The sequence below is a fragment of the Ammospiza nelsoni genome, chromosome 3, assembly GCF_027579445.1.
Source record: "Ammospiza nelsoni isolate bAmmNel1 chromosome 3, bAmmNel1.pri, whole genome shotgun sequence".
In the NCBI taxonomy this organism is placed as follows: Eukaryota; Metazoa; Chordata; class Aves; order Passeriformes; family Passerellidae; genus Ammospiza; species Ammospiza nelsoni.
The window spans coordinates 33,161,023-33,181,816 of NC_080635.1; the positions used below are offsets into that span (position 1 = coordinate 33,161,023).

Sequence of the window (20,794 nt, forward strand, 5' to 3'; positions counted from 1 at the left end):
TTTGCTTGAAAGCCCAGCTAATGTTCTGGCATTATTAAAACCCAAACCAACCCAATAATGCTGATATAAAATTTTGCCAAAGACGTGCCAGGCACTGAATCAGTAATGACTTGTGCATCATTTTTATACAGTGTTCACTGCTGTTGCATCTGGGTGCTGTAACAATTAACCAATTACCATAAAATAGTCTCAATCTGAGTCAATTAGTATAAATTAATAAATTGTAGGCCTGCTGAGAAGGTTATTTAAAGGCCATTGTAAATAACCACACTACTCACTGTTGCCCGTAGCTTGCCAAAGCCAGACTCTGTCTGGTAAATCATCTTAGGAAGTGAATTCCACCTACTTTGGGTGAACTTGCCCAAGGTGGTTTGAGCTCACAGAAGGGGTCACTGGTGCCAAGAGAGGAGTGTCCTGCCCATACCTCTCTTCTCTCACTTGCATCTGCAGCATCATTCCCACTTGATGACTGTGAGCAGAATCAGCTCCCTAACCTGGAGAAAAACTAACCCTGACATGAGAACAGAAGAGAGAACTGGCCAATTTTTTGTTGCATTAACAAGTCCACTTTGACAAGCTGAGCGAGCTCCCTTGAGCTGCTGTTGTTGCTTGAGAAATAACTCCACATCCAAGGATGGGAACCTCTGCCCTTCTCAACAGCACATTGACTTCAGGACTGCTCAGCTCTCATCTAACTTCTCCCTGAGACTTGGGATCCTACTGCCCTAACACAAGGAAGACGCAGCAGAAAAAAAGCTCCTCTTAACTAAATAAGCAGACCATACGTGCTAAATGTTAACAAGAAGAGAGACAAAAACAGTGTGTGTTTCATTAAAAAGAACTGCTAAAGATATAAAGACAAATTCTAAAGGCAAGCATTTAAGTAAGATAAATTCCTTTCTGAAGCATTTATTGTACAGAGGAATAATTTCCACAACCAAGAAGAAAGTCTCTTTTGGTATTACCCTGCTGCCAAATTTCAAAAATATTCTGAACTACTACGTCAGTCTTGCAATAACTGAGTGTCAAGTTATTCTAATTTTCAAGCTGTATTCCTCCTTGTTTCTCAACTACTCATTGTAAAATTCTCTACATCTTGGCAAAACATGGCAGCTAGCCTTCATTCCCCAGACTTCTCTCAATATCTTCTAGCTGCTCACAAAGAGGCTGAGTTGTGTTAATCTCTGTGTTCCTCCCCTACTTAGCATTAACTAGCAAAAGAACTTGAATATAAATAAGCTTCTAAATATAAGTCTGTAATAAACACTACTGTCTGCAAAGATTAATTACAAGGAAGCATCTTTCCAATTCTAAAGGTTAATATATTTGATGGGTCAGATTGTTTAGAGGTTCAAAAGCATTAGGAGTTGCTACAGAAACACAGTTCTACTCTACTCTGTCTGTATGTGGCTGCCTGGTCACAGTTTGCTATTCCTGCATAGATAAGTTGAGCTGGAGCAGACAAGCTGACCCCTTGTTCTGTCCTGCCTGCTGCACTCGGCTGCATCCTGGCAAATCCCTTGGAGAAACACAACCAGTCCTGCCCTGAGTGCCTGCAGGCAATGCCCACTACTCAAAACTTCTTGAGAACAAGCAGCAGCTGAAGGAGGACTAGAGAACAGGCAGGCAAAATCTGCTGCCCCAAAAACATGCCAAGAGCCTCACAAGAATGACAAAGATATTGGGGAGGGAAAAGGTACCTACAGACAAATCCCACTGATTTACAAAGTCAGAGATTTTGGAGCCATGGAAGACTGGACACTGCTGTCCAGCACTGGAGCCACTGGAAGATGGCTCTGCTGGGCAACTATCCAGAGGGAAAAGCCCAACACAGCAGGGCACAGACAGCAGCTGGGTGACACTTGCTTTCAAACTGCTCCTTTAAATTTCACTCCAGTTGTATTATTTAACAAATTACTAGTTTAATGGTCTAATATGTGATTTATTTATGTGCCCTAATAAATGTAGCTGTGCCTGCCTATGCAACTGTCCTGCCATCAACCAGGAACAAGTGCTACAGTCCCCATGAGACACTGCAGTTAAGTTATACTGGGAAAAACAATTAAGATCTTTCGCTTTGTTCCAGTGCACATTCTTAACCTGAAGAGATCCCCGTGTTTGCTGTGAATGATTTAAAAAATTTGTCTTCCACAAGGTTTTCTTCCTTTTGCTGGTTAAATTCATGTTGTAAATCGCTGCTGCACTGAAAAGAATAGAAATTTAAGACTGTAGGGCTGTGTACAACCCTGTCCTGTGATTGACAGCTCATTCAGCCAGGAAGACCAGGCACCACAGACATATTTTTACATTACTCAACACAATTAGAGCATTTATTATGCCTGTATGTCTAAATAATTTCACTTACCGTTTATTTGGATCCTTTATCAGTAGACCTGATAATAATGATTTTGCATCTGCAGACAGAGTTCGAGGAAATTTTATGTCCTCCATTAATATCAGTTCAAATAGTTTCTCATGATCTTGGTTATAGAAGGGTAATCTTCCACACATCATCTCATACATGACAACTCCTAATCCCCACCAGTCCACTGCACGGCCATAGTCATTATCTTCTAACACCTGAGACAGAAACCAAAAGCATCTTTAAGACATAAACTCTTTCATACACCATCATTTCAGTCTGTTTGATGCATCTCTATATGAATGTGTTTCTGAGACTTTATTTCTACAGGATGCTAAAAGGACTGTCAGAACCTGACCCAAAACTGCAGCACTGACTCACACACCTGAGCTCACTGAAATTCCAGGCTTGCCAGGCACTGCACTGCTAAAAGCAAAATTAAAATTTGACAATTACCTGCTCCAAACAATCATGATTTCTTTATTTACCCTTTCCTATGCCCTCTACCAGGTCATTTATATCATTCACAGCTTTATGAAGAGACACTGTCTACAGGTACTACATGGGCACTAATGCCTCATTTAAAAGAGTGAAGCATCTGTTTGCTCAGTCACTTCCCTCTCTTTTACCCCACCTGTCTAAAGTCTCCAATTTAGAACCACCTTAATCTTATTGAGACAAGTTTACCTTCTTTATGATCTTTGTTTAGAGTCCTCAATGCCTTTCTCCTGCCGTTTCATTTCATTCCATTAAATAGTCCTAACAGCTGAACTGTGCCAATGCAAAAAAACCACGGCAGTGTTTCTACAGTACTGTTTATTACAAAACAATGCTTATAGGGTATTATATAAACACAGAAACTGGTCAAATTTATACAATTTGTTAACATAATGTCACCAATGTTATGTACCTAAAAACAACTTATTCCACAGCCCTTCTCCCAGCAGTGCCAGAGAACTGGAATTAGAAATTTAAGCAGTGTATCTTGACCTTAATACACCTTCATATTAAATTGCATGGAGACAACATAACAGCAGCATTCAGCCATAGAAATTATAAGCAATAAGAAAATTGAAGGTTACTGAATATTTCATTCCAATTTCTATAAATTTCTCATAGATCATGCCTCTTCATACAAAAAAGATGAAACAGAAGTCAAGAAATCTTAAAACAGGAGGTATTACAATTGTGTGTCAAATAGCCAATATTTGCAGCAGAAGAGCTATCAAAAACTTTAAAACAAGAAACAAAAAACCTTAAAACAATAACAAACAGAAAAATCAAAGAAATGTAACTAATACAGTAGAAATGCATCTGTAAAGAATTTAAATAATTCTTTATAGAGAATTGTTACTGTATCACAGAAGGCTAATTCTGAAAGGCAGCACCCAATGACTGATTTTATAAAAAAGAACAAACCAACAACAAATCAATCCCCAGAAAACAAGATACTTTTTACAATCATCACAAAGAGCTCCTCCAGATTCAAGCTGTAAGCAGACATACAGAAACAGTAATTTAGATACTCGGTAGTGAAAGTAAATCTTTCAGTCTTTAAAGAATAAGGCAACCTCTACAAGATCAGAAATAACTTTATCCATAAGTAGGTTATCTTGCAATTGTCTAAAATGTGTAATAGAGGGGTGTTGAGCTCATTTAGGTGCTTCTCCTCTTGCTCCCCCAGTAAACCCAAGCCTGCTTTCAAGAATCTGGGATGGCTGTTAGCAGAAGCAACATGCAGTCTGATCCACTATGGCAATTTTGGAAAATGTTTGGAAATCCCACAGTAATGAATGCATTCATACTGCTACTTTTCACTGTCCTTAAGGATTAGTAGCAGAAACATGAGGAAAAGAAGTATATTAAAAATCCTTCTTGAGTATATAAGATTAAAAAATCATAAATATTAACACATTAACACATATGATTTACAACTGTGCCAAAACAAACAGACTCATTACATCATTGATATTTCCAAATAGAGAGTGAAATTTTGGAAAGTGTAAAATACAACAAATTATCTGAATAAGTACATATGACAAAACTAACTAAAATAACTCTTGCATTTTAAAATTAATTAAATGTTTTATGAGTTGGAGCATATTGCAAGCTATTTGCCGAAAAACTGTATATATAAAATCTGTGACTCTTTTCTTTAAATCACCACTTCTTCTGCCACAGAATAAAAGCATTATATATTTTTCTGCTATAGCTATTAGCACTGTTACTGTTTTTCTCATCTGTACAGTTAGTCTTTTCTTTGGAAGCTAGCAAAACACATAAAATTGTGAGACAGTGGTAGATCCTTTTCATGAGTAAGCTGAGGTGTGGTTTGAATGTGTGGTTTATAAAAGAAGGCAGCAGGAAAATAAAACATATCATTCTCTGAACAAGGCACATCACATGGCCAATAGCTTGAGCAAATTGTATTTGCAGCTTTGCGTAATTTATGCAGGACTTTACCTAATAATAATAAAAAGTATGAACAACCTTTTGCTGCATTCCCACAACAGCAACAAAGCAGTGGTACAAAGAAAGAGCCAAATGTGATTTTTAACCTCTTTTTACATAAAATCATAAAAAAGCATAAAAGCTGGATTAACTGCCTCCCAAACCCACATATCACCAGCCGGGTTCTCATCCCCAGCTGGCAAAACTGGCAACTCTTTATTTTTGTTTAAATACCTGGTTTACAGCCAGCCAGACAAGCAAGAGCATCAAAATGGTTTCATTTAGGCAAAAGGAAAACAGCCTGAAAATAGTGTAAATAAAGCAAAATACACCTCAACTTATTTTAATATAAATGTAATAAAATTGTGCATAATGCATTCACAGGGAAGATGCATTATTATTTCCTTTAAGTAATTTCTAATCTTCATGGTGTTTAGAAACAGGTTTTGTAGACTGTATCAAATCAATATAAGTGAAGTACTGGAGTCCAGCAGCTCCTACAAGCAAATCTATGCAGTTAGGGCAGGAAGGAGAATATGTCTGTACACACTGCCCTAGCATTACAGAATCCTTTCCAAACAGTCCTTGGATTTGAGGGATTTAGTTTTAATCACACTGAACATAGGTCAAGAAAGTTTCAACTCAGTGCTAAAATGAACATGACATGTAGCTGCAGTCTTTGTAACTACAAACAAGTCAATCTTTTGCCCACCATGAAGTAGATACCTGCTTTTAGGAAAGTCTCCTTTGGTTGTGAGGAGTGATCCTGCTGTCTGTCCAGTAGCTGTGGGACATCCTTGTATATGTGGGGTACCAGTCTGAGCACATGGCCAGACACAGACACCATGGATAGTTTGATCTTGGATTCTGTGTGCTGCCCTTAAGAGCTGCCTCCACCACTAGCCAATGCTTGTCCCTGGCTATAAGGACCCTCAAACCTATTTTTAAGCAAATGCCCTGCACTAACAACCTAATCCCTTCATGGTCACAGCAGGACAGGCAGCAGGACCACCAAAACCATTGTAGAGGGCACAAGGTCAACCACTCTGTACCTGCTGTACATTTCCTGGCAGTACAACACAAGGATCACACAGAACTCACAAGCTCAGAAAGAGCATCTACACTGACTACATACTCAAGTCAGGTGTGTTTCCACACAGTAAACATGGACTTACTTGTTTTCTTCCAAATTTGTTTAAATAGTCAGATCATTCAAATTTACGATTTCCCTTCCTTCATCCTCCTCACATACATGGGGTGCCAAAATCCAAGCCAAGCCAAGATCTAGGAGAGGTCTTCAGAGACAAGAGCTCCAGCACAATGCGACATCAGTGTGTGGAGAACATTTACTCCTGATATAATCACTGTACCCAGGTGACTTCCCATCACTGAGCAAAGCAGGTGGACTGACTGCAGTTCAGTCTGGATGATACCACAGATCACGGGAAATAAAAAGTTGTCATCATTTTACAACCTGGGCAAATCTTACTCCAGTTGTTTTCAGAGCTCTAGTTCAACAACTGGCTCTTTCAGAGGCAGTGCCAGCCTAATCCAGGCTCTTGTTTCTGTTCTCTCACCACAGCTTCCCTTACCTTGTCAAAACTATGCAACACACTACATCAGACATTAGAAAATAAATGGGGAAAAGGTTTCACCCTAGATTATTTTTCACCTGAAGCAAGTTTTCTGCCCTAAGCAACTCAATTGCCATGAGAACAGTTGCAGTAGCACAAGTGAGAAGATGGGCAGCATCAGGTGTGGCATTGCTGCAGAAAGAAATGCTTGCCAATCTGTACCCCAAAGTTACACTGGCACAGCACTTACAGAGCCTCTGCCAGTTTTCCCTGCACACACAGACAGCTGTAACAGCTGTGCTCACTTAGGGTGAAGATGGAGGCCCTGCTTCTCTTCCCAACCTGCATTTCTCTAAAGCCTCCAGCAGCATAACAGGGTTCCAAAGAGGGCACAAACTCATTGCTGCACTGAAAGCAGAACAGCTTTACAGGCATTGTAGCTCCTCTAGCTCACACCTACGCCTGCAGAGCAAGGACACAGCCTGGGTTTATGCAGGTGCTTTTTAAAAACACTGCAGAGGTGCCACTGAAGTTTGTATCTTCTCTTCTTATATAAACATGCAAAAGGTTAAGTAACACACACACTTTCTAACAAGCAAGAAACATTAGCCAGGCATCAGCTGCGAGGCATTTGCAGGTACTTCAGTGCTTTTATGGATCTTTTAGAGGCTTTGGACAACATTAGAGCTTCAGCTAAGGGAGAGCTATTTATTCACCTTCAAATTTTCATTTGTATTGTGCTCAAAACGCCACAATACAAATTTAATTTTTTTTCAATTTACTGAGATAGCAATAAACAAGGGAAAACAAAGTATTCTGTAGTGATTCCACTGTCCCTGCACACCGTGGGGTTTCTGGAGAGTATCTCTGGCAGTGACCAAGTATGCAATGGGACAGTGCTTTGTACACAGAGCAGCCTGTAAAGCCCTATGTACAAAATAAACAATTCAGTTCACAGACCAACCTTTGCCTTTGTGATGATTAAGACAACACAAACACTCTGCAGGACTGCTAAGATCACAGTAATTCAATGTTTTCCCCTTACACATAATAATTCTCTTTTTTGGCAAGCAATTACAGATCAATGAAGAAAAATACTCTTTTATTTACATTTATTGAACAAAAAATGCACTATCTTATCTATCTTATCTATTCCCCAATACTGAGAAGCACACTGTCTTGTACTTGAAAAAAAGATTGTTACTACCAATCTGTTTTTGAAAAAGAGAAATCTTCTTTTGAAGAAGAGAAAAATGAAAGTTTTCTCTTTCCCAGAAAACAAAATTCAGAGAAATTACTTTTTCCTGGATTTCACCAGTGGCTGTAGTTTTTAATCTTTAGGTTTATTAGTCAACACATCTCCAGGTCCTTTGCTTTATGCATCTCACTCCTTTAAGAGCCTAAGATACAGTCCACAGAATTTGATGTCCATTTAATTTTATGGTGCAAACCAGTGAAAATATATCTTTTATTATCTTTATTCCTTCAGTAGCTAAGAGGTGAAAGGTTTTTTTGAAGCAACAGCTTGAGACACATCTGCAAACTCCTATTTACAAGGGCTTGGGGCAGAGATACAGAAAGCAGACAACTGAATGTCAAAGAGAAGTTGATACATACACAATGCTTTTACAAGTTTCCGTGAAAATAAAATTTTGGAAGGTGAGCCAGCAGAATAACAGGTGAAGTCTGTGACCAATCATGTACTTCCACTTGACCTAGGTGGAAACTAGAATTCTCCAATACTTTACTAATCACAGAACACTGAGTGAGGTGTGACTACTTCAGACAAACTGAGCTCAATGCAGAAAATCCCTTAATCCTGTCTTTATTGCATTTCCTTGGAACACAGCATCCCTGATGAGCAGCATCTGGAAGATTTTTGGCTGTACAGAAGAAATTCACACCATCCAGAGCTGCATTTCCCATACACCTCTAAATGGTAATTAGGTGCTGTAACTTCTGAACTCTGCAAACACAGACAAGTTTAGCTGTCACCTTGAGCATGAAAGCCTTTGTAAAATTCATTGTCAATCCTATACAAAGGGTCGTCTTCATTGGGTTTTATCTCTAGAAGAACAATATCAAAATATTGGACTCATATTTTGTGCTAGGTAATCAAGGCAACTTACTGGAAAAGCCATTACATTTTTGACCTATTAATGTTTCCCCTAATCTATTAGATATAGACCTTTAGATAGACATTAGAAATAACTTGTTGCTCAATCAATAATTTTGACAGAACAGATGGGAAAATATTTAAACATCTAAACAAACTGTCTGCACACCTATGTTGTGAAAGAAAACTGAGAACTTTGATACACCAATGTACTGTTAATTTAAGGGGGGAAAACTGTTTTCAATTAACCTTACAGTTAGGTGGAGTGTATGCTCCTTAAGCATTCCTGGTAACCCTTCACACATTTTTATTGCTGTAGTTGTTGGTCTGTTAACAGATACTCACCCATGTATTCTTCAACAGAAGTTACAAAGTCCATTTGCTAGAACTTTCTATCAATTGTGGTAACAACTACAACAATGAGAAAGTTTACAATCTAACACTAACAAACAAAGGTAATGTACATGTCTTTACAGACGCAGACTTTTACCCAGATATATGAAAATGCATCCTGCAGAAGGGTTTGTTCACCAAAAATTATACAATTCAGTTACTATCACTGTATCTTAGTATGAAAAGTGAAGTGCTGCTGCATCAGTAGTGAAAAAAACACTTAAATGAATGTTTACTGATTTTGTTATACACAGCTGAAAAGACAAAATGTCAAGGGTATAGATACCCTGGGAAACAAACAGCTGAGATTTTTCACTGCTCTAATTTTTGCAGGTAGTTTTTCTCCATTTTGTATCTAGTTTGCACTTTTTTTTACTTCTAGCCCAAATGTAAACTATCTTCCTTTTACACTTTCATATTTGAGATTTTGCCCATCTCACCTCGCTTTTTGTTAAGAACCCCTAAAAAAGACACAGCAAACGAAATTTTGTTTGCTGGCACACATGCTGTATCAGAAATAGTATATTCTGGTATAAATGTGAATTAAGCAAAGCTTCCTAGGGTAAAGAGCATGCAATACTAACTAATGCACTCAACCTCCTAGAAGAGACAGATTTCAGTAGAAATCAAAATTAGAAAATAAGAAAATAAAAGAAAAAAGTAGTTAAGTTACTGCACATGAAAAGGAGTATTCTAACAAGGGCTGTAGGAAACTAATGGTAACACTGGGGGAAAAAGCCAAGAAAACAACCACATCACATTAAAAAGACCCCTCAAAATAAACCTTTCATAGGAGGACAGGAAATAAAAGGAAAATATTATTTCAGTCTACAAAAAGATGGCACTTGTCTCTCACAACTCTACCCACTCCACCATTAGAAGAAAATCTGCAGACCTGCTCATATCTGTATTAATTATCACTGCACTAGCAATAGTCTCTAAAACATACACTGCCATAAGATGCAAGACATGTAAGAAGTAATAAATAATGACAATACTGTGATATGTCTTTCTAGTTGCTCTTTCTTGCTGAAATTACTTTGAATATTTACTGATGTTAAGAGGCACAAGTTTTCAGCATTTGTTTATGCTTCATTACTCTCAGAAAAACTAAAGGCTTTTGCTGAGATGGAAATAAGCTTTCTATTGATTAAATGAAAATTAATGAAAATTTTTTAAACAATGTTATTGAGACAGTCTTTACTATTTTTACAAAAAAAAAAGTATTTTATTAGAAAATTGCTCTCTGCTTAAAGTTCTGGTTTGAATACAAAAGTTTGTTTACAGGCAATGTTGCTCTAACTTCTTTCCTAGTATTCTGTTTGTTTCATTATTTTTGCATATTTTTACATCTTTTCCCTTGAGAAGTCTGATACTGCATGTGGACAACTGATTTCTGTGACTGGTGAGATTACCCAGGTAGCATGAAAATGCAAATCCTCATTACATTATTGGTTATCTGCTTCCAGGAGAAAGTCTAATTTTTGTGCTAATTTATCTGATGTTGCAGCAATTCTTCTATCTGCGTAACAAAGCAATGCTTTCCTACCCTCATCTAAATGCTCCCCAGGTTTTGATCCTGGTAATAATTACTGCCAATAAATGATGTTCTGCTCTGGATGCTCTGCCTTGTCTACCTTTCATCATTTCCATCTCAAGGGCCCACTGGCAATACCAAGCTGACAAAAGTGCTGAAATTCAAGTCACCAGCATTTTTGATGACTTAGGATGGTAAGATGACAGAATGTGGGGCACTAAAACATGATAAGTGATAACCAAACCGAAAAATGACCAAATTTGAATTTTCATGAGATCCGAGCACTTCAAGGTAAAACAACTTCTTGCATTTTCATTTCCTCACAATGTAAAAAAAAAAAAAAAAAAAAAATCTGGGGCTTGGAACTCTAGTGTAAAGAGGAAATTCCATATCGTGAACCTCCCATAAGTCAGAAGGGAAAATATTTTCAAGCATAGATGCTATTTCTCCTCACCCCCCTTCACTGGTCCTCACCCAGAAACTAAATGTTGCCAAATATACAACAGACAGCTGTTCAAGAGCACAAGCCAACACAACACTAAACCACTCTTCCACAGGTAAAATAAATTCTATTGTGCCTCTGCTAAGAATCAGATTATGCATGAAGCATCTAGGTAAACATAGAGAAAATAAATTTCAACTATCCTTCTGCAGCCAAAAGAAAAATCATTTAAGCAAAACACAACAGCATAACTATACTGTTCAGGTACTGAGCAAACAAACTGTACTTAAAGAATATCAGAACAGGTTATTAGAAGTTGAGGCTTTTTGGTTTTTAAGCAGAGCATTCTCCCTCACCAGGAGACAGTAACACCTCATACTGTAAGTTAGGACAAGCACCTACTGAAATACAAAAACAAAAGTAATAATTTCATCAGTGTTGGTAGACGACTTGGCAATTAATATTCATCAGCTTAGAGACTTTATTATTTTATTGAATAAAATAAATCTCATCATTGAATTTTTTTAAAAGAAACTTTAATTTTTTATATAACTCAATAGATACAAATGTTAAGATTTCATTAAATTAATGCAAATGAATAAGCAAACCTTGAACCCTCATAGTAAGGCACATCCTTAGATGGGGTCCACACAAAAGATGATTCGTTTGTTGCTGATTACACCTTCTCTATTTACTTAGCTTTACATTTGCTTGTATGAGAAAGAGGTAATGCTGCCTGTTACAAATGAGCTCTGGTCCTACAGATATTCTCATTACACATGCAATTTATTTATGATTACAATAAGAGGGTTAAAAGCTTTTTGTGACATCAGAAGAAAAATATTATCATAACCTGCAACACTGCCAATGTATTATTATAAAGAATGACCTTTTTGACAGCATTCTTTGAGCAAGGAACACAATTGATTTGAATTCATCATTTTAAAAGAAAGAATAAAACTACCACCTTTCTAAGTCTCTGGCTGATAAAAATTAATGTTCTATCCTTGGACAAAACAACACTATACAACATACTTTGCTAAATATATATTGAACACTCACAGGTTCCATTTCTTTTTATCAGTAAAGTTTTGGATTGAGTTTTTTCTTGGGGGGGTGGTGGGGAGGGCACTCTATTTTGTTCATTCTAACTTGGCGATCAAAGAATTTTTATTTTTACACTATTACAGAAGTGCATTTTTCTAGGTTTCCAAAACCACCTTATTCAACCTTCCCCATCTGTCACCATCTGCTTCTTTTTAGCATGTACTTTTTGTGTGATCACATAAGCATGTGAAAAATAACTAACATTCAGATGATTGTCTGCTGGTACATTTGAGGACTGGGCATAATAAAAGTGAACTGCCAAAACGTACTTAACACTTCTAATTTTGTTGGGTCTTGCATGTAAGCTACATTTGATTTTCAAACTGTTTTACAGTTGGAAAGTTGATCAGGTACTCTAACTCAACAGTAAAACTGAGACTACATAATTAGCTCAGCACTAAAAAGATGGTATTGAAAGGGAGGAACAAAACCCAGAAATATATCCACACGAGTTCACACATCCCTCTTGACTGAGTCTGTCTGCTCAATGTTGCCTGAGGCACAGGATAAGATGCTGCAAGCAGTCTACTTCTGGACAGGCACAGCCTGAGTCTTCTCTCCAAGCTACCACAGGACAAGGATAAAGGACACTCAGATTTACAAGGGTGTAAGAAATCTCACAGAAAATGCCTGGAGAAGCAAAGACACTAAGCCGAGGGAAGAAATGCACAGAAATACAATGCAAATCCTTAACTGTGCAGCAGATACTGCTTCTAGCTTTAGGTAAAGAGTAATTGGAAAATGCCATCATGGCACAAAAGTGAAATGATGGAAGTGTCTCTTTCCAGGACTCTGCAGTGCTATGGCACAGCATTTCTCCTTGCTAATGCACTTCCCAGTACAGTTTTCACAGGAAAAGAACAAAACAAGACTAAAGCTGAAGAAAAAAACTTACCTCCAATGCTCTAAAAATGCATTAACCTCACTTTATGAGAATTTAATACCAAAATTTTTCCATCTTTTTGGAGTAGCACCACTACAGGCCTATCAGGTCTCCAGGAAAACCATATGAACCAGAACACCAGTATGTTTTTATCAATGCAGACAATTTGGTAGAGTGTCTCATTATCCTTCCTCTAAAGAAACAGTTAACATTAAAGAAAGTGAACAAAATAAAAAGAAGCACAATAAAAACAAGAACTGCCCCTTTCCCTAGACAAACCCTAACAATTAATCTTCCATTAGTGCTTACCAGAAGTAATAAAATATAAGTGAGAACTTACCCTCTAGAGCGCAATGGAAAACTGAGCTCAACATAAAGCTTCCTTTCCATTAGCTCTTTTTCTCCAAGTCTTGGAAGTTCACACCTGTCTTAAAACCTTGTTGCAACACCTTAACAGCAGCCTTCCCTTAATTTATGCCATCTCCACAAATTCCCTTTTCCATCCACTAGTTCTAGAGGTGGAAAATAATGGCACATACCTACTATTTATAAAAAGTTGCATAGAACTTCAAAAGGCACATTACTTTGATGCCTCAATTATCTTCAAATTCAAATGAAATTGGACAGACAAGGAGATTAAAAGGAAATTGCATAAGTCACAAAAAATTATTCTGTCCTTCAGTTCCTCTATATTCCTAACCAAACTACTCCTCAGTAAGCTTCTCTTCAGTTTCAAGCTGCTCATTAATTTCTCCTGCCATTTATGTCTCCCTGCAACACACCTTATCAGTTCCTACTTAGAAAAGATAAACAAAGTAACATAATCATCTTTAGTCCAAACTCTTTCCTGCCCAAAATCACATTTTTCCCCATAAGAAAAATATTCTAACCTCTAATCTGTGTTTTCTGATCTATCAATCTACCTCTGACATTATTACATTCATTTCATTCATTTCCTTTCCCTCCTATTAGCTTCTCTTACTATCCTCCTTCAGTATACTCAAATTTTTTTCTCAACTGCATGAGAAAAGGGAAAAAGGGGGAAGAGGAAGAAAAAGGGAAAAAAGGAAAAGAAAGGAAAGAGGGGAAAGAGGCTTCAGCTGTACTACCCATGCAAATTCATTTTCTCTGCAGTAGAGTGAGCTGAAGTTTTAACATCCTCACCTTAGCTGATCTCTCTCAACTGGCCTGCCTCAGTTTACCCACAGTGTTGACTGCTTTTATCAAGCTGTTTGCAAACAAGGGCCTTCCTGCTTCTCCCAGCACTTTAAGGAGCTCTTCTTTAACACTGGCATTGCAACTTCTATCTGCATTAAAATCCCTGTTAAGAACAATGCTTTGTCATGATGCCTGCAAAACCTGACACATCCATCGCTGTTGTCAGCCTGTCTCAGCACGTTTCAGTAGTTCCCTCTCTGCCCACACACAGCACTTAGTTTCATCTCATATCAGACAAGTTATGTGGTAGATCATCATAGTCTCACTCCAAAATATTATCAGACTGCCTTTGGCAAATATCCTGATCCAATCCAAGCAAGTGTTAAAAGAACAAAAATAAATGTTTAGCTGTACAACTGACAAAATGCTTTTTCTGACTCTATTGTCAGCTTCTTGTAATCTCTATATACCACCACACTCTCAGAAAATTCACTTCAATTCCTGAAAACATGGAAAAAGTTCAGGTTTTCTTGTTACAAGCATGCCTGCTTTCCCTTGGTGAAATTCAGTCACTGAACTTTGATGGCCAGGTTCTAGATTACATCAAAGCCACATCCTTCCTAAGAGGAACAGCTGAAAGTGAGAAATTAGGTGCAGTGTGTGGAGAGACAGACACTGCCTCTTGATAAGAGTTCTATCCTTCACTCCTCTGAGATTAAACTCAGGGCAATAACTGATTACACATGATCTCTCTCACTCCCATTTTTAGAAGAACAATCACTAAAAAATACTGGCCAAATAACCATTGTATAATTGGTCTTAGTATTTCCTTGATTGTCACTGGTCTTATTTTAGTTACAGGACATGCACATCTTCTGTCTAGGGGTAAAGGCAATGAGTCTGCTCCTTTCTTGCTCTTTGTCACATACCCTTGAGTAACTGTAACTGCACAAACTATACAGAAATAGTTTGCTTTTTTAAATAAAATGCAACTGTTCTTATAGGAATGCATCCATCTAACCAGTATGTATGAACCATTTTTATACATATTCATCCACCTAATCTGTATTTTTATGCCAATAATACATAATTTTCCTTGTTATTAGAATAAACCTACACATCATTGGTCATCTACACCTTTTAAGAGTCATTTGAATGACATCCATGAAGTCCCTTACCTCTGTAAAGGTCAAACAAGGTTTAACCCTTACAGAGTCAAACCAACTTCTCTTCTGTTATTAGAAAGACTTAAAAAGTAATTTCTGGTATTTAAAGCTTGTCTCTCCCATGACATCAAAACTTAGTACCACATTTGACTGCTCTCCTATAACAAAGACTGTGCACTTAGTCCTAGGAGCTTGAACTGAAATACAGAGATCCAGAAACTGTTACCTCATCCAAGGAAACTTCCTTATAAATGATCAGACCCCAAAGAAATTTTACTTCTCTGCCCAAGTAGCTTCATTTCCTGAATGTTCTATTAAAAGGAGTCTGTACCAGTCTGTATCTTTATTAGCAGGTCTCATCCTTGACAGTCAACTGAAGACTACCGAAATCCAAACTACTTTTAAAAGACTCAGAGGTATATTTACAAGTACTTTCCTCAGTTTTATTCTTTCTTTTTTAAGCAAGTTATACTGCCTGTTAAATTTATGTGGTCCTGTCCTGCCTTTGCCACTCCAAAACTGCAAAATAAGCATTTTTTGGAAAAAAAATCAAGCATACATCTGCATTACCTAAATGGGAACACAATTAATCTTTTTCTCATTGGATCTACGAATATTTCCTGACATCACAATGATCCCTAATGTGACACCTTACTTTGAAGAATAACAATGTAAACAGACTTTTAAGAAATAGTCTCTTTGTCCTGAAAAACTGCTAACTGAGAAATTGTAACGTATTTTATACCTTTCAAATGGGGAATGCCATAGATTCTTACAGCCGAGGAAATTATTAATTATTACCACCACACTTAAGCGCACACAAAAAAAAATTAGGCTTGTGTTAGTTCTACAGCAGATGATAAGGGTAATTTCACTCTTATAAAACCAAATTATTCTCAAAAAACTATAAAATTTCACAAACAAAAAGTTACTTGCTCATTCTTCAATAAGTGTGACAAATGTACATCTGTACTGTTAACAAATATAAGCCCTGCTATTTGGCAGTGGCAAGTATTTTCTTCCTAGAGGATGTGTTCATATCCCTACTGTATTTTATACTCAGCACAAAGTGATGCAAGATGAACACAGCCAATGCTATTTTAATTTTCTTTAGACCATAGAAAATTGGTGTTGGGATAGACAGGCAGGAATTCAGCGTGGTAACAAGACTAAAGTCCAGTTGTAACATGAGGCTCTCATGCTCTGAAGTTTGCCACAAGGTAGTAAATCTTTGGCACCTGAAAATTATTTCTGTGGCCTGAACTGCAAAGAGAAGTGATTTTTGAGCATTGGTGCTCTGAAGCAAGCTCACAAACAGACTGGAGGACCCAGGCTCCTGAGGCTCCCTTTATCAGTCAGCTGCCCTGGCAAAAATAGATACAAATGTCTCAGGTGAGCAGCTATCCTCCTAAAGGTGTTGAGTCTTCTCATGTCTTATCAGTAACCTGTCTAAGTTGCTTGCTCAAAACCCTTTATCTCTCAGGGAAAAGGGAATGAGCTCCCTTGTTCCCAAGGTTAATGAAGACTCAATTTCCTTCAAGACAGATTTTTACAGGGAAGGTCTCCAAAAACACTCATAATGGGAAGCAGAGCAGAGAAGTGGGGCTTCTAGAGAGCAGAAAAGCAAACTGGACCAAGTAAGTTGCGCGAAGTGTCTAAAACCAAGATTGATGAAAGAGAGCTAACACATTTTCAAATGAGTCAAGGATGATAGTACCAGATGTATGAAGAGAAAGTTAGTGGCTTCTAAAAATACTGATGTTTCCTTTACTGTTGGAGAATGAACGTATCAAAATATCTTGCTATCATCCCAAATGGATTCAGTAACTCTACCTATCATATTGACTTACAGCCAAGTATTAGCAGTTTCAATTTCCTCTGTGACTGCAAACTGAAAGGGACTTTAAGAGATTTAGAAAGACTCAAACCCATGTACCTAGCCATCCTAAAATCCTAATTTCCAACCAGCACTATCCAGAAGGTGATGTGTACTTGCTTGTTTGACATTCCTGAATTTCAGGGTTTAGAATAAAAACCTAATTGCAATCAGAATCGCTTGTTGAAACAGGCTCTAGGGCTTGTGGCTGCTACTCAGGATTCAGTGCTGCTGAAAGTAAGAGAATAAAGACCTATGTCTAATCAGAGCCTCCTCCCTTCAAACTAAGGCAGGTTGTTCTTCAAAGGCAATATGTAGTAACAAGACTTTTATTGTAGTGCAGAGTTGCTGCAAGAGGCGGGAAATGGCCCTTAAACTCTTTAAAACTTTCTTCAATGAAACAGTAGAACTGAAGGGCCTTTTAAAATCTTTTCCCTTGACTAGAAAGTTATCTCAGTATGAGGTGTGCACTATGTCAATTAGAAATCTTGAATGCTGACAAGAGTGGAAATAAGGGCTAATTCAGCATCCACAGAATCCTTAGCATTAAGTAAAAATTAGGCTGTCTTTCATATGGGTACTGGAGCTGTATTTGGCAGTCCCTGAGGAGAGGCAGAGTGACATTTCTGAGCAGCACAATCAGAAGTGTTGACTGAAGCCAGGCAGGGCCAAAACACAATCTTGGTGGTGCTCCCCTTGCCTTCTTTCAGCAGGCACCAGTGGCAGAGCTGGCAGCACTAATAATACTGGAGCAGATCATTTGGATGACTTGAGCTTCCACAACAGACTCTCAAGTGGCCAAACCAAAGCTCCAATCAAAGTTCCTGCAAGGGGAACCAAAGCAATGTCTTCATGTCCATCTTTTTATCAATTCCTAAGGAGTGTGATGCTTGGCACTCTGAGTGCCAGCTAATGGGACAGATGGGGAGGCATACTCTGGAATGCCACTCTGCTCACATCCTAGGAAACCGACAGTTTTGGTGACCACCTCACCAATTCTGGGGTTGACACACTCAACTGCTTTTAGCAGAAATATCTAAAATTTCAACTCCCTCTCCCTGCAACCGGGGAATTCAGATAAAAACCCATCAAACTCAACTCAGTACCTTCCTATTCCCCCTCGCCTCCACTGAGGCTATATAAATGCTAGTTACACAGCTCAGTTAAGCAGGATCATATGTTCCAAGTGACAGACAGATGGAAGATTATTTTTGAAGAAATCATTGGAAGATAAAAACTTTAACAGAGAAAAGGAAACATAAGAAGGAAAATGCACGTTAGAGGCCTTTTTAAACACTAAGGAGCTGAGCACCAATATATATACAACCACCACAAAGAATAGCAGCACATTCCATTCTGAATAAAAGCTATAGAGTATTAATCAGGCAGACTGTCAGTCTAAAATTAAATGGAAAAGAAACATTTTATACAGTATTATAAGAAAATATTCCAAATCATACCTCAGGTGCCAGGTATTCTGGAGTACCACAGAATGTTTTCATAGTTGCTGCATCTGTGATTCCTTCTTTGCAAAGTCCAAAATCTGTAATTTTTATGTGTCCATCTTTATCCAACATTAGATTTTCTAACTGTGTGTTGGGGAGAAAAATATTCCCTTAGTATTTCTTAACAAAACAGACCAGACCGATGCATTACATCAATTTTGTAAAAAAAAAGAGTTATTCCTTGCAAAAGAATGTAATTACTTTGTAATTTAAAAAAATACAGCATCTACCATATTACAGCATGTAACAGTGTTTACTGCCACAGGAGTTAGACAATTATTTAATACTCAAATACAGTTTACAAGAGTAAATCCCAGGTCAATGACTTCAGAGGTTTCCTTTGGTCTAACATGACAGCCACTGATCAAGACACCTTTTACTTTCTAAACTGTTATGAAACAGCCTGTATCCATAAATCCTTAAAATACCTCCAACTTCCAGAACCTTTTCAAAAATAGACAGAATTTGGGATAGGGCAGCTACTGATAAAAACACTCCTGAGGTAAATTTCTCCTTGTCTACTTGCAAAGGACACTTCTTAAATTGTGAATTTATACCTCCTTAAGCTTTGCATTGCTTTTTAAGTATATGATCCTTGCTTTGAAATGTGAAAGCATCAGAATAGTGGCTACTATCACTTTCCAAAAAGGCTTCAATTAGCTGTACTTAAAATACAGATAGAACTGAAACCAAAGAAAACATTCTGAACAACTTTTCTCAACAGAAAATGGTTTGGTTTTTTACTAATTATAAGGCATGTAGTGAAAATGCTAACATAGAACAATCATAGCCCTGTCATTCCAAGTCTGTATAAAGCCTGAAATATTATCAAAAGTATAGATTTCCTGTTGAGTCTGTGTTACAAGAAAATGCAAAGCAGACAACATGAAAAATAGAAGAACAATGATGTCAAACTCCTCTTTCTTTGTTATTTAGAATTTAAATTAAAAACTATCACCTATCATTCCTTGACCAGACAATTCTGTATTTTCCCAGGATTTCACAGCATTTCACATTATTACAACAGATGCTGCTACAAACAGGTATCCCAGGTTTTTTTTTCTGTTTGCCTCCCTGAGCAGAACTTGCCTACCATTGCCTCCTTCTCCTGGGTTTCTGTACAAAGGATTGCATGAATGAATTCCACTACTGTGCATGTACAACAGGAAAGCACAATTTCCTGTATATGAAATTAAAGGCTTGACACAGAAATAAAACTGTCTCATCATGGAATTTAGAGGTTCCTCTTAGACAAGTTAGAAAATGTTCCTGTTGAAAACAGAGGTTATTTTTCCATATAGCATGGTCATAGTGTGTAGCAGAGTACCTGGAGCAACAGTATATGCTGGCAAATCTAAAACAAATTACATTCCAATAACAGGAATACAAAAGACTGAGATACAAAAGACAAAATAATTTTTAAATCAATCCTGAAATAAATTCTTTTTCTACTGAAGTATTCTGAATCCTCGTAAATGTTTCCAATGCATACAGAAACACCTGGTTGCTGAGATAAAAAGAACGCAGCCACATTGTCCCAATTGACCACTTCCCTTGTTTCGGGACATTGAGAATTGTATTTGAGATTTGTGTTGATATCTAAGTTATGAGTAACAGGGCAGGGGGTAGGAAGGATGAGGATCAGAAGTTTAAATCTCCTTCAAGTATTGCTACTACAGTATTCTGTTTCATTTTACAATCAAAATAAAGTGAGGGAATGTACCCATCTAGAGATTACTATATCAAACAACTTCCTCCAGCACACACAGAACTTAAATCTGAACACAGATATTTTTTTTCCCCATTAACTCTGAATAGCGCAACTTTATAATTACTTTGTGTTTGTCCCCATAGCCTCTGCAAAAACAAAAATTTGATTACTTTTTTTCCTTTCTTTTTTTACCTTGAGATCACGGTACACAATCTTGCCGGAATGCAGATAGTCCAGGGCAGAGACAATTTCTGCGCCATAGAAGCGTGTGCGGTCCTCTGAGAACACCCGCTCTCTCGACAAATGGAAAAACAGCTGCAGGGTAAACAGCAGGGACAGGATTGTAATAATTACTGATTTAGTGGGGGAAATTAACACAAACATAAAACACCTCTCATCACCATATTGTGATGATAGATAGTGTACTCTCAGTGGACACTCAGCACTCTTAGACAGCAGCTGGCTTATCTTTTCCAGGTTTCCAAAGGGAGAAAGCGAGCTGTTAAATCAGCG

The 20,794-nt window shown here is 37.6% G+C and overlaps 1 protein-coding gene across 2 annotated transcripts in view; it reads right to left on the minus strand.

The window, feature by feature from the left end:
- Positions 1-20,794, minus strand: part of AKT3 (AKT serine/threonine kinase 3) — a 151,581-nt gene that overhangs the window by 19,073 nt on the left and 111,714 nt on the right. For both annotated transcript variants that reach the window (XM_059467292.1, XM_059467293.1), the window contains 3 exons: positions 20,474-20,596; positions 18,526-18,654; positions 2,366-2,580 (listed from right to left, as the gene is read on the minus strand). In XM_059467292.1, coding sequence (XP_059323275.1) covers positions 2,366-2,580; positions 18,526-18,654; positions 20,474-20,596 — 467 coding nt within the window. The remainder of the gene's footprint in view (positions 1-2,365; positions 2,581-18,525; positions 18,655-20,473; positions 20,597-20,794) is intronic.